The following is a 15,455-nucleotide window of genomic DNA, read 5'->3' on the forward strand; positions in this document are numbered from 1 at the left end:
AGCTGCAGAAGTAGAAGGAAGCTCAGCTGGCCTCGCCCTCGCCCTCCTAGCCCCTCGGATAGAAACTGTTAGATCCTCGGGGTTCCAACAATTCTTCCTGATGTAGGCCAAGTTAATGACCGGGCTCAGGCGCTCAAAAGTGAGGCTATCAGAGACAACCCCTGTGGCTCTACTTGGGTTCTGTCTCGTAGAATGGCATGACATGTTCTCAATTAGCTCAGTTGCTTCTTTCGGTCTCGTAGAATGGCATGACCACTGGCTGACATGTTCTCAATTAGCTCAATTGCTTCTTTCGGGGTCTTCAGTTTTATCTTTCCCCCAGCAGAAGCATCTAGCAGTTGCTTGGTTTGTGGTCTCAGCCCATCTATAAACATATTCAATTGAATTGGCTCGGAAAACCCATGGGTGGGAGTTTTTCTCAATAAACCTCTGAACCTCTCCAATGCTTCACTCAGAGATTCATCAGGGAACTGATGAAATGAAGAGATTACAGCTTTCCTTTCCGCAGTCTTGGACTCTGGGAAGTATTTCTTTAGAAACTTTTCAACAACTTCATCCCAGGTTTTCAGACTGTTACCCTTAAATGAGTGAAGCCACCTTTTGGCCTCTCCTGCCAATGAGAATGAGAATAGGCTGAGTCTAATAGCTTCATATGGCACACTGGCAATCTTAACAGTGTTGCATATTTCAATGAACGTTGCCAAATATGCATAGGGGTCTTCATTAGGTAATCCTTGGAATAAATTTCCATGTATTAAATGAATTAAAGAATGCGGGTAGTTGATGTTGTGAGCTTGCACTTCAGGACGTGCAATGCTAGTAAAGAATTACGGTACTGAGCTGCTTGAATAATCCTCAAGGGTGATCCTCTGGTGCTGCTCGTCTGCCATGCTAGCAGTTTTAGGCAATTAAGTAGAGGATTCCCTTGATGATGGTGAATCAAGTGATAATGAATAAAAAAATGAGTTTCTTCCTCAAGAATGGATGCAACTGTTCTGTCTTGCAGAAGTTTCCTTCTCCTCTCGACCCTGTTCCTTCTCAATGTAGCTTCAATTTCTAAGTCCAGAGGAACTAAATTGCCTGTGGGAGATCTATGCATATAAAATACTAACAGACACAGCGGTTATCCAATACAATAAAAGAAGACAAATATGAATTAAGAACAAATATCAACAAAATCAAAGAATAACTAATAAAGAATAGACACCTAATATGGAAGTGAGGGACAAGGTTGAACTTATTCCATATAGGGACCTAGATGAGCTAGTCCTACTTTGTATAAGAGTGGAGCAACAACTTAAAAGAAAGCCTTCTTAAAAATCTTATGGATGTCACTCTTATCCAAGGAAGGACCAAGCACAAGGAATTTTGGGGGCTACACCTTCAAAACCCAAGGAAGATAAGGGTAAGACCATAGAGAAACCCACCCGTAAGACTAGTTCCCGAGCAAGGACTAGCAACATTAAATGCTTCAAGTGTCTTGGGAGAGGTCACGTTGCCTCTCAATGCCCCATAAAGAAAACCATGATTATGAGGGGTTGAGACATTTATAGTAGTCAATAGGAGATTACTTCTTCCCCTTCTTCTAGTGGAAGTGAAGATGAAGCAAGGGGTGAAGAGTCTACTGAGGAAGTCTACTGCCATGAAGAAGGTGACCTCCTAATGATTGGAAGGCTCCTTGGAGGCCAATATTGTGATCTATCCTAATCCCAAAGAAAGAACATCTTTCATACAAGCTGCAAAATTTTAGATAAAACTTGTTCTCTCATTGTGGATAGTGGATCTTGTTACAATTGTTGTAGCACATGATTAGTTTCCAAGTTGAACCTCACTATCATTCCCCACCCAAAACCTTATAAACTTCAATGGCTCAATGAGCAAGGGGAAATGATAGTTAACCAACAAGTAAAGGTACCTTTCTCCATTGGGACATATAAGGATGAAGTTATTTGTGATATAGTTCCCATGGAGGGAAGGCATATTCTCTTAGGAAGGCCATCCATCTTGGCACTAAATTTGTGTTACATCGACAAACACCTTCACAGGTAGCTAGGGATCAACTTACAATGAAGGACAAGAGGGATGAGGAAAAGTTAGAAAAACAAAAGAAAAAAAGATTGTAAGGCCTTAGCTCCAAAAGTCAAGGAGAAGAAAAAAGAGGAAGGGTGTTCCTCTAAGAAAGTTGTAAAGGAGAGTCATTTTGCAACAAAAGAAGATATTAAAAGAGCTCTTCTTCTCAAGCAATTTTTCTAACTTCTCCTATCAAGGGAGATTTCCCTTAGCACTCCCATAATTCCCACACTTGAGACCATTCCCCTAAAGTTCCAAGAACTCTTACAGGAATTTGGTGATGTATTTCCCAAAGTGATACCCCTTGGGTTACCTCCTCTTAGGGGAATAGAACACCAAATAGACTTAGTCCCAGGAGCAAGCCTTCCTAATAGGCCAGCTTATTGGACTAATCCTCAAGAGAGTTTTTCATTCTAGCAAATATGGGATTGAACCAAACACCCTCTTTTAAGAAAAGGTTCTATCATGTCAAAACCAAGAGCCTAAAAGTAGCCAGTTTGCAAGAGTTAGGGCAGCAGATGGATCAAGTTCAACGTCAAGCCTTCCGCAAGACATATGGAAAAATCTGGGACTTGGCTATGATAGAAGTTTCCGTGGAAGCCATCACATCCATCACTCATTACTATGACCAACCACTAAGGTGCTTCACGTTTGGGGACTTTCAGTTGGTACCAATCGTAGAAGAGTTTGAAGGGATCTTGGGATGCCCACTAGGAGGAAGGAAGTCGTATTTTTTTTCTGGGTTATACCCCTCCATGGCAAGAGTAGCAAAGGTGGTCAAGATCTTGGCACAAGAGCTAGACCGAGCAAAACAAAACATAAATGGGGTGGTTGGGATACCAAGGAAGCACTTGGAAGAGAAAGAAAAAGCTTTGGCAGATCAAGGAGAGTGGACTTCATTTGTTGATGTTTTAGCACTGTTGGTGTTCGGGATCGCCCTCTTTCCAAATGTGGATGGGCTAGTGGATCTAGTAGCGATCGATGCTTTTCTTACTTATCACCACAACAAGGAAAGTCTGGTCATTGCTATTTTGGCCGACGCTTATGACATATTTGACCGAAGATGCGAGAAGAACAACAAAAGAATTGTCTATTGCACACCCGCTCTTTATGTATGGCTGGTCTCACATTTTTCGTCATGGAAGTAGACCCGTCTGTCCCCTACAAGGTCATCACATGTGTGTCAAGAAAGGGAAAGCAAATTGGGAAGAACTCTTGGCAGGTATGGTAGGGGTGTCCGTTAATTGGTTCCCTCGATGGAAGGAAGGAGGGGCCAGAGTTTTATGCTCATGTGAAGGGTTCCCAAACATCTCCTTGATGGGAACGAGGGGTTGTATTAATTATAATCCCGTACTTGCCATAAGACAACTAGGCTACCCTATGAGAGGGGCGCCATCGAAAGAGAGTATCACACCTTTCATCGCACGAGGTTTCAGTGACCCTAATGCAAAAATGCTTTAAAGAGTCAAAAAATCATGGAATGTGGTGCAAAGAAAGGATAAGGAGCTTAGAGGAAGTAGCAACGATGTTGTTGGCGGATATCATAAATGGTTGAAGGCTAGGACGCAAGGGATAACTTGGCTCCTGAAGCTAAAGATTTCAAGTGGGGAAGAGGCTGAAGTCCCTAAGGAAAGCGAAGAGGTGCAAGCCTTGAAAGTGGAACTTGAAAGAACATGAATGGTCAAGGAAAAGTTCAAGACGACCGCCATTAGGTTCAGGAAAAAATGTGATGAGCTAAGGGATGTCAATGTGGCCACAGCCGAAGCATTAGAACGAGAAATGAAGAGGGATTGAAAAGAAGAATGGGGTCGAAACATGTTCCGAGGGGCTTTATGGGGTAGCAACAGCAAACTCAAGCTTCGAAGGGCCGAAAGGGACGAGTCAAGGGTGGCAAGTATGATATTAGAGGACGAGTTGAAGGCTTGTCAAAGGTCGAAGAGGAGCTTGACCAAACAGTTGAGTAGGATGGAAGAGAATATGTGGACAATCATTGACCAGTATAAAGAGAAGTTAAACCTAGCTGCCAGGCATGAGCAAAGGCTAGAGGATGAGCACACAAAAGTATCGACTCTGCAAGCGGGAAAGGAAGCAAGAAAGAAAGTGATAGATTCATTACATGGAGAAGCTATGATGTGGATGGATAGATTCGCTTTCACCCTGAATGGGAGTCAAGAGCTTCCAAGGCTGTTAGCCAAAGCCAAGGAAATGGCGGACGTGTACTCAAGTCTCGAGGAAGTTCATGGGCTTTTCGATTATTGTCAGCATATGATCGAGTTGATGTCCCACATAATTAGGAACCGCTGAGGTGTTTGTATTTATTCTTTGACTTTGACAAGATAAACGATATTGTCTCTTAAAGAAAATGAGATTTGATTCAACCCTATGTCTTTGCTGAAATTTCTGCGTTGGTTCAATACTTCGACAACTTATCATTATCATGCATTCATGTTTAATTCGTTGTTGCATTACTCATTGCATTTTGTTCGTTTAGTAGTCGTAGTCAAAGTAAACGTAATAACCAAAAGGAATGAACGCGCTTTATGGCACCCCTATCAAACCCATGCCAAAACTAAAATCATGAGTGAGATAGAAGAAGTGAAAGAGCAAATGAAGGCCGACATGGAGGCCATGAAGGATCAAATGTCCAGAGACAAGAAGCTCTTAATGCATTTTTTCCAATAAATTTTGGCTGGGGCGGCAGTCACCTGGTATACTAACTTGGAAACTTCCCAGATCCGTTCTTGGAAGGACTTGATGGCTGCCTTCATCAGCAAAATCTAACCCTATGTCTTTCACTTTTGGTTTTCTTTTCTTCCATTTTTAACGAGCTTTAATCGATCGTTTAAGCCGTTATCTCGTTTAATCACTGTTAAAGCAAAATCTAACCGATCGTTCACACTGTAATCTCGGTTAAACAAAAAAAAAGAAAAATAATAATAAAATAATCAAAATATCTTGGAAAAAAAATAATAAAATAATAAAAAAAGCCAATCGGACATTTTTCTTTGAAAGTTTCCTTGAATGAATTGACTAATAACCAAAGTGAAGCTAAGGCTAAAATCAACTTATAAATCAAGCTTTGTCCGCAAAAGTCACTCAAAACCGTTTTAAGGTCCAACGCCTTAAACGGTCCTCTTTGCTTTTATCAGTTAACATGGACCGTTCAAAAGCATAAAATCAACACATAACTTTACTGCTTTTTGCAAGAACTATGTAGGTTTGAGTTCCTCACCACAAATCGAGGATACGTAGGAGCAAAAGCCCCGCCTTTGTCGACCACCCCAAGAAATCGTTAATGGTCCAACGCCTTAACGTTTCTCTCCTTTCAAAAACAAGAGATCGTTAATGGTCCAACGCCTTAACATTTCTCTCCTTTCAAAATCAAAAGATCGTTTAATGGTCCAACACCTTAAATGACCTTTGTTCAATTAAAATATATCTTGCGAAAAAAGATAAAAACAACTTAACCAACGTTTAGTTCTAAAAGAACTACGTAGGTCTGATTTCCTCATCGCAATTGAGGATACGTAGGAGTGAGGGAAGCACCCATGTCGACCACAAAAAGATAAAAAAATACAAAAGACCCATAAAAAGCAAAAAAAACATAAAAAAGGGAAAATAAAACAAATTGAAGACATGATATTGAACATTTGATTAAAGGCTGCCGTCCTTTGTGACAGATGCGTGGGGTGCTAATACCTTACCCGTGCGTAAAAACAACTCCCGAACCTTTCATACTTAAAGTTTGTAGACCACACCTTTCCGGTTTTTCTGACGTTTTCCTTGAATAAACGTTGGTGGCGACCCCGCGTGCCTTCCTCCCTTGGAAGACGCACCCGTGAGCTCTCGCGTCGCCCTCCCGCCAAAGGGTAGGTTGCAAAACATATAAATATATTTCTCTAATCAATCATGCTCTTGTGTTCTATGTTGTAGCCTAAATTACTAAACCTTGATCCCTCGTTAGACCGAATCAATCCAAGCTTCGTCCTTAGATCCCTCTTGTTGGACTAGGCCCAATTGAGACAACCCTTTTAGGTTTAGACTAACTTAAACTGAGTTTCGTCCGCAGATCCCTCTTGTAAGACAAGACTCAGCTCAAGCAGCTAACGAAAGCTTAGCCTAATTTAGCCTAAGCTTCATCCGCAGATCCTTCTTGTAAGACTAGGCCTAGACTAAACAACATTATTGTAACAGCATAATTAAAACCAAAACTTAATCCGCAGATCCCTCTCGTAAGACTAAGTTTCGATCCTGCTTCAATCAAGTTCTAAGGCAACAATACATTTCCCAATGCTAAAGTCACCTAGCTATGCACACAAATGGATGATCAAACCAAAAGAATACAAACATTAAGCATTGAAGGAAGCATTGAACACAGAAAACATAATCAATTAGATATTAGGTATTTATGTCAGCTGTTCATTAGAAATCCCCAACTAGGGTGTTTAGCTAGCCGTTACAGAAGAAACCCTAACAATAATAAGCTTACAAAACCTAGGTATCTCTGCAAAAGCTGCTCCTCTTGCTACCTCTAGAGCTCTTTTCTCGAAATAGGCACTGTGGTGTGCTCTGGAATCTGTGCCTATCATTTGCTTAAAGTCTGTAGCCTAATTCTGCACAAGACAGGCTTTAAATAGGCTCTGAATTCGCGACGTTGCGCTTAGCGCCACCCTCGCGCTTAGCGCGTATAAGTGGATTAAGGCTTTGCGCCAGTCGTGCGCTGAGCCTGGTTGAAGACACCTATTGCGCTTATCGCACTAATCTCGCGCTTAGCACACGGCCTTGATGTTGATGCCCTGCCAGATTCTTCTGTCGCGCTAAACGCGCTTAGTGGTAGATGCGCGCTTAGCTACACTTTTCAATTATTGAAAATATATTAAACTGGGAAAAATAAATAAAATTTAGAAGCTTGTTGTGATGGGAAATTTTAACACTTTCCATTTCCTTCTTTGATCTCATTCAGGTTAGTTATCTTCTTCACCCTTTTTACACAGTCAATTAATATTAAGCGTTGATGTTTGTGTCTTAGTGAGTATGTTGAATGAATCTTTTAGTTTTATATGCACAGTTGGTGTAGCAAGTCTAGATCTTGATCGTATAGGTAATTGCCAAAGGGGAGTTGTGAAAAAAAAATTGTTTGATTTAACCTATGCATGGAAATTACATGCAATTAATGTTAATTGGTATTGTTGTTGGGGCTTGAAAAAAGTTCTATGACATTTTCTTGTGTTAAAAAAGATTCAGGCAATTTTTGGAGGTCACATCCAATTTTCCATTCTCAAGTTAATAGACTTTGTGTACGGTATTAGTTTAGCTTTCATATATAGTATAAAAGAATTTTCCATTCTTAAGTTGATAAACTCTAACGTACATATATTTTTTTATTCTAATTACTCCGTAAACTCAATGTGTCATTGTCTCCTCATTTTTAATTTAAATTAAAAATGTTAATTTATTAATATATATTATAATCTAATTGTTTTCATATATTTTTTATTTTTTATATATTATAATCTGAATTTTCATAAATTAAACTTGTTTTGCAATTGATTCTCAAGTTATCAAACATAATATTATGTAAATTTCAAATATTCTTCACTAAATTAATAATGAATGAAAAGCTGAAAGAAAAATATTTTGCTTTCTTCCCTTTAAATAAAGGGATCAATATGTTAAAATGTTAACTTTTAATTTATTGTTGCTCCTCTACAGTTGGATCATGCTATTTAAGTTTCTCTTGGTCATTATTGTTAAATATGCATATTTTTCTTTATGTTATTTAAAATAAAAATTTTGAATTTGTGTAATACAAGCAATTTTCTGGAATTTAATCACTAGTTCCTAACTTTATTTATGGGCCTTTTCATCAATATTTGCATAATTTGGCTTCAAAGGATCTCTCAAGAATGACTGAGCTGATAAAGGAGCTAGATATTTTGTTGAGTCAAGTTCATTTCATTAGCTTGGTTCTTATATTTTAGTTCTTGTGTTTTTCTAAATAATTTGCTTTACTTTTACTTGCTTTCCAAATAGCTACTGGTTTTCCTTTAGATTTTATGCAAATCCTCATTGTTTTGAGCTTGATAATGTCAGGTAAGTAGTAATGAGATTCACTTTAGGCATTTCATGATGTTTTTCTCCCTTCTATTATATAATGAAGCAATTTTTAAAAATTCAATTAAAAGAAAGCACATCCAAAAACTATGGTTTTATTCTTTTGTTCAAGTCTTCTATACATATAGGGTTCTCTTTGGATATAAATATAGAAAAGAAAGGTTAGGTTAAATATGTTTTTACTCCCTATAAATATAGAAAATTTTGGTTTTATCCTTTAATTTACTTTTTGGAGAATGATAAAAAAAAATATTAATGAAGTGACAATACTATTTGTATTTTTAATGAAGATAAGTTAGTCAAATGTGTATTGTTATTGATACTATTTTATAATTTTCTTGATCCTTATGAGTGAATAACCTTGAACAATGTATATTTTGAATGAAAGGGAGTAGTTGTTATGTCTCATAGGCTATTTGTCAATTTTCAATTTTGAGGTCTTTATGATAAGTTATACCTTACAGTTTGATAACTATCATTTAAATTTGTTTCTAGATTAATATTATGAGATTGTAAGTAATGTGATATTGTAATTAAAATAATATTTTTAAATATTTTAATTTAAAATTAATATATTTTTATATAAATTGATTCTAGTTGGTTTATTGTAAAACCAACAAAATATTTAAAAAATTTAGATAAAACAACATCGGTTGGTTTAAAATCGATGTAAAAAGTGTCCTTACAAAATCGGTTTCTGCCAAAACCGATGTCGTAAACACATTCAACATTGGTTTTGTCAAAAATCGATATTATAAATGCACTTTCTACATCGTTTTTTTCATAACCGAATCGATGTATAAAGTGCTTCAAACTACACAATTCAACATCGGTTTTTTTAGAACCGATGTTGTTATGTACCTTACAACATTGATTTTAATCAAAACTGATGTTGGTTTTGCAATTTTTGCTTATATATATATATATATATATATATATATATATATATATATATATATATATATATATATATATATATTTCTTACTATACGACATCAGTTTTGGCAATAACCGTTGTTGTGTAGTATATGTTAACATCGGTTTTTTAAAATCCAATGTTAACATTGATAATGTTAACATCGATAGTTTCAACATCGGTTAAAAATTGATGCTAAAAGTAAAAAACAATCGATGTGGAAAGCCTATTTTCTAGTAGTGTTAGTTGTCAAGCTTAAGACAGTATTCTCACAGGAGTCTTAATATGTGTGTGTGTGAGAAGAGATCAAATTAAACTAGTGTAATTTTAACAACTATTATATTATGCTATACCTTTTATATGAATAAAAATCACATGCAAAATTTCATATTAATTCAAAATTATTTGCTACCTTGTTGATATAAATTAAAAATGATATAACATAAACATTTCAAAATATACTAAAATATGGATATATAATTCTTATTGAAAATGATCTTGGTAGTGTGTGTGTGTGTGTGAAATCAGAAAAAAATATTTGGATCTTTTTGGTGGTGGGCAGTGAGGATGTTGGAGAAGGGGCGGTGGTTGACGAGGGTGGAGAAAGCGAAGCAAAGAGAGTTTCATGATGTGGGCTTCACATGCGAATTCTTTGCGAGGTTTGCTATTGTCGTCGACCACAGCAACCTAAGGTTGACCGGTGTTAGATTTTTCTTTGTGACGATGGTGTTTTTCTTTGAGGAATTATTGAGTGCGTGCGGGCTTAGGTTTTCATTGTTGTGTTTTTAGGTTAAAGGTTTTTGGAATTTGAATCTTCCGATGTTCTTCCCTATTGTTGATATCCATTAATTACCTTGTTTGATTAGATTTTTATTGTTGCATTTTTTAGGTTGAAGGTTTTTGGAATATGAATTTTTCTATGTTCTTCTTTGATGTTGATATCCCATCAATTACCTTGTGTGTATTCTGTAAGAGGTTGGAGAAGCAATTTTATAACGTGTAAAAGCTGCTAAGAAAACATTTAATAAAACCTTTCAAAATATGACCTCATGCAATTTCTGGTAGTTTTTAACCGTAAAAAAAAAATTATTCACATAAGATAATTTGACATGTGGTTATCACATAAGCCACTACTTCATCGTTTAATGGTGCATGCTAACAATGGAGACTAAAAGTTATGATGAGAAAAAACTTAAAAAAAAAAAAACTAAAGTTTAGTGACTAGAAGCTGAAATTTGAAAAAATTCAAGACTAAAACCTTAGTTAACCTAAAAACAAAAAGGCTTAATTGCAAAATCCATCTCTCTATTTTGCCTATTACACTAAATCGGTCCTCCTATTTTTTAATTCACTATTTGAGTCCCCCTATATTTCAAAATACACTATCTTAGTCCCTTGATTTTAAGCGTACTAACTGTTGACCGTTAAATTTTAAACATTGACTAGACTAAAAGTTGACCAATATTTTCTTAAAAAATAAGAACTTAAAAAATACTTAAGGAAGGAATAGAACCATGGTGTTTGAAGTAATAATATTTTCTTTTAAAATATAATACATAAGATTAAATTCTATTTTCACATAAATTAGAATATTTATATTTATATAAGTTTTCTTTTTATTTAATATATTATATTTATCTTTTAAAATAATACTTGTGATTTAGTGACAATATTTTTTTTTATCTAAATTAAGATATTCATGTTATTTATTTAAATATAGATAAAAAAATATCAATAAATTACACACATAAATATTTTAAAAATAGAGAATACTATTATTTTATTTAACTAAGCATCTTTAATATATAATTTAATTCTTTAAAAAATTCGTATCTGATTAAATAAATTTAAATATAAATAAAAAATAATATTATAATAAATAATAAAAATATCTTAATATAGGTAAAAAAATACTATCATTAAATCACATATATAAATATTAAAAAGATAATAAAATACTGTCAGTTTATGAAATTATAATTTATGTAAAGAAAATATACATTAAAGATAAAATTTATATTATATATTTACTTTATAAAATAATTTTTTAATAATTTGATAAAAATATATAAGATTATAAAAATATAATATATAAAATAAATAAAACTTATATAAATATACATATTCTAATTTATGTGAAAATAGAATTTAATTTTATATATTATATTTTAAAATATAATATATAAGATTATAAAAATTTAATAAATTTAAAAAGAATAAAATTTAAATTTTGAACTATTTTGGATAAAACTTATATTAATACTATATTTTGCCCCAAATATTCAAATAAGTACTTGGGTGTAGTGATAAAAGAATGTGTTTCTTATTTTAAGGACCATGGATCTAGTCACTCCTAAAGCATTTTTTTAATTCTTATTTTTTAAGAAAATATTGATCAACATCAACGGTTAAAATTGTATTTTAAAATATAGGGGGATTCAAATGGTGAATTAAAAAATAGGGGGACCTATTTAGTGTAATATGCAAAATAGAAAGACAAATTTTACAATTAAGCCAAACAAAAAAAGTATTCACCCCAAGCCAAACATGTCATTAAGTTTAAGCCATCCGTTTTAATTAATGTATTCATAAAAGTATTCGGTTGCTAAAGGAAACTGATGGCAGAAATTTATACATACATAACTCTAATGAAGCCATCACCTTTTTATTATTGTAACTCCAAAATTTAAGCCATCAGTTTTTATTTATATATAAAAATATGTTTATGCATGCATAGAGAGATAGAGAAATTCAAATTATAGTGGCAAGTCAACTGAATGATTGTTAGATTTAGCTTGATTGTTAGATAAGGCACCACAACAAATGGTCAAATGGTTAACTGAGTGCAAGATGGTGAATATATCTTTAATTATATATTGCCCCCCACATTGTGTATGCATATTGATACATCCCCTTATAACAAACCTAGCTATTCATTAATTATTAGCTCATAATGGAAGTGGAAAGAATACAAACCTTGTCTTTGAACCAGCTCAAGGAGCTTCCACCCCAGTTCATCCGTCCAGCCAATGAAAGGCCAGAGAACACCAAAGCCATAGAAGGTGTCATTGTGCCTCTCATCTCACTGTCTCAGTCACATCATCTTTTGGTGAAGGAAATAGCTGAAGCTGCTTCTGAGTGGGGATTTTTCGTCATAACCGACCATGGTATGTCACAAACATTGATCCAACGTTTGCAAGAGGTTGGTAAGGAGTTCTTTGCCCTCCCTCAAGAAGAGAAAGAGGCTTATGCAAATGACTCTTCCGAAGGTAAGTTTGAGGGATATGGCACAAAAATGACCAAAAACCTTGAAGAAAAGGTGGAGTGGGTTGATTATTTTTTTCATCTAATGGCTCCTCCTTCTAAGGTCAACTATGACATGTGGCCGAAACACCCTTCTTCCTACAGGTATCCATAATACATGGTAATTGATTTTGCATTGGTGTTTGTAACAATAAAAATATAGAAACTCAATATACTTATCACATATTTCCTCCCTTGTAACTTATTTTCTCTCCCCAGTTAATATAGCATAATTGAGAAAGTTACCCAATATATATTAATTAACCAACTCAAAAACATTAAAAAAATTCAGCAGAAACTTAAAACTTAAACGTAGACTTCTTAGTTTATTGCATGCTTTGTTGTTGGTTGTAGTTATAAACACCATGTTCATACAAAAAGTTTATTTATCAAATTATGTTTCTGTTGGAAAAGTTATCTTTAATCTGAACATTCAAACCGTTATTTTTATTTTATTTTATTCGTCTATTATTTATTTATTTATATTAAGTGCATAAAGTTGATTTTCTTTATCTCTAATAGATTTTCTAAAGAAACCAATAAGATGATGCAAGATATTACTTTTGTAAAGAACTACAATATTTTTTTTTGTAAATTAAGAACTAAATTAAAAAATGGATGGAAAATGTATATCTTGAGCCAAGAAACAATTTGTAATTACTTACACTATTATGTGTGTGACAGGGAAGTGACACAAGAATACAACAAGGAGATGTTAAGGGTAACAAACAAGGTTTTGGAGCTTCTGTCCGAAGGCTTGGGCTTAGAGAGGAAGGTTTTAAAGTCCAGGTTGGGAGATGAAGAAATAGAGTTAGAAATGAAGATAAATATGTATCCACCATGTCCACAGCCACATCTAGCTTTGGGAGTTGAACCTCACACTGACATGAGTGCCCTTACCATACTCGTCCCAAACGAAGTTCCAGGCCTCCAAGTTTGGAAGGAGAATAGTTGGGTTGCGGTCAATTACTTGCAAAATGCACTCATGGTACATGTTGGTGATCAACTTGAGGTAACGTAGTGCAACAGTTTTTAATATATCATTCATTTCTCTTATATATTACTTTGATAATTCATATACTAGTGTTTGTTCTTTCCTTTTTTTCACAAAAGTATAATTGAGGAAGTAGTAATTAATGCTATTTTTAAATTTTACAAAGATATATAAATAAAAATTTTCTTATAAAATGATAGATATAAAAAGAAACAACTTAGAGTTGGCCTAGTAGTGGTAGTTAAGGTAATATATACAAGATTCTAAGTTAGAACTTCAGTACAACTATTGTACATAAAAAAAAGGTAAATAGGTAATTTAGTCCCTGACTTTGTACCCTTGTTGCATATTAGTCTCTAACTTAATGAAAAATTCAAAATAGTTCCTATCTTTTACATAAGTGTTGCAAAATAGTCCTTAGCTTAAAAGATGTCAGAAATCGTGCTTAAAGTGTCCATGCATTGCAAAGGTTGTGCCTTGCACGATTTCTGGCGGCGCAGATTCCTCCTTGGATTCCTTGTCATCTTTTGATTCCTCTGATTTTTTCTCTTCTTCTTTCTTTTCTTCTTCATTTGCTTTTTTCTCCTCCACTTTGTTTTCCTCTGATTTTTTCTCTTCCTATTCAAAACACAAAAAAAAAAAAATCAAAACCCGGAATGATGCATTGATGGTAATTGAAGAGAAAACAAAGAGGAAAAGAGAATGGTTATGCAGACCTCGCCCATTGGTGTTGATGACTACAGGGATAAGGTTGTTGCTGTGAATTTTTTGTTCTTTTTATTTGTGCAAGTGTGTGTGAGTTCTTTTTCGTATATATGTCTCAATTGGTTCAGAACCATCAAATTTGAATAAGTCACTCATTCTATCATCATCAAATGACATAGCACTAAAATTGATCTCACTAACAGTGTTACTTTAAAATTTAACGGAAAGACTATTTTGCAATACTTATGCAAAAGATAGGGACTATTTTAAATTTTTTTTATTAAGTTAGGGACTAATATGCAACATGGGTACAAAGTCAGGGACTAAATTGCCTATTTACTAAAAAAAAAAAGATAAAAGAAAACGGTGATTTTGAAGTTCAAGTTTTCTCCAACAATGGAAAGTATGTTGAGACTACAGTGTTAAACATTGAATTACTATAGCATCATTCTCAACTCTAATTAAAGATGCTCTTTTGGTTTTCTCTCTTTTTTTGGGTTTATGATAGGTGTTGAGTAACGGAAAGTACAAGAGTGTTCTGCATAGAAGCTTGGTGAATAAGGAACGAAATCGCATGTCATGGGCAGTGTTTGTTGCGCCTCCACATCAGGCAGTGATAGGGCCTCTTCCTTCTCTCATCAATGATCAGAACCCACCCAAGTTTTCAACAAAAACCTATGCTGAGTATCGTTATCGCAAATTCAATAAGCTTTCCCAATAAGGGACCAAAACATCATCACTTGTGTTGTCACGGTGAAATAAATTTGTAAGCCATGATGGAGGATAACAAAGTAGGAGCTAACTCTCCATTTTGGTTAACAAGTGTAGCTAATTTCTATTATGCTTTTGAAGTAAACAGGGCTTTGTCCCCTTGGCATTTGGTACATGCCATATTCCTTAAGAATACAATAAGGCTATATTCCTGTTCTACTTCATTAAGAGTCACTGAGTGAGATTCGTATGCACTTTTTTGATGGCCTAATTTTACTTTTGTTATCATATGCTTTTTGATTTTTAGTATCATAGTACATTAACATTTTTCCTTTAATTAATTATTCAATTAAAAGTATTTATTATCCTGCAAACATGACTGCGAAGCTAACATTCTAACTGCTAATGGTTATTAAGTGAAATTCTCGTTAATTCAATTTTAGTGTGGCCTTTGCCACTTTTTGGTTCGGTGCATAGAACTTTTGCAGTTCATATTTCATTCCATATAACTTCTACCAGCGAAGGTGTTGGCTTGGATGCAGGTGCTATTTTGATCTACTAACCCTTATTTTATTACCATTTACCAATTACATTGTTGTCTACAACAATGTTATGCATCGTCAACATCTAGAAGAGCATCTC

General features: G+C 34.4%; 2 protein-coding genes across 2 annotated transcripts; both read left to right on the top strand.

Annotated features, from left to right (window-relative positions):
* Positions 1-2,492: 2,492 nt before the first annotated feature.
* LOC114411154 lies at positions 2,493-3,218 on the top strand. Its single transcript, XM_028374911.1, has one exon. The coding sequence runs from the start codon at positions 2,493-2,495 to the stop codon at positions 3,216-3,218; it is 726 nt and encodes a 241-aa protein (XP_028230712.1).
* Positions 3,219-11,994: 8,776 nt separating this feature from the next.
* LOC114412340 (flavonol synthase/flavanone 3-hydroxylase-like) lies at positions 11,995-15,084 on the top strand. The gene is made up of 3 exons (XM_028376183.1): positions 11,995-12,508; positions 13,088-13,415; positions 14,611-15,084. The coding sequence occupies exons 1-3, from the start codon at positions 12,054-12,056 to the stop codon at positions 14,821-14,823; spliced, it is 996 nt and encodes a 331-aa protein (XP_028231984.1). The 5' UTR covers positions 11,995-12,053; the 3' UTR covers positions 14,824-15,084.
* The last annotated feature ends 371 nt before the right edge of the window (positions 15,085-15,455 follow it).

Source organism: Glycine soja, chromosome 5 (assembly GCF_004193775.1).
Source record: "Glycine soja cultivar W05 chromosome 5, ASM419377v2, whole genome shotgun sequence".
Taxonomy (NCBI): domain Eukaryota; kingdom Viridiplantae; phylum Streptophyta; class Magnoliopsida; order Fabales; family Fabaceae; genus Glycine; species Glycine soja.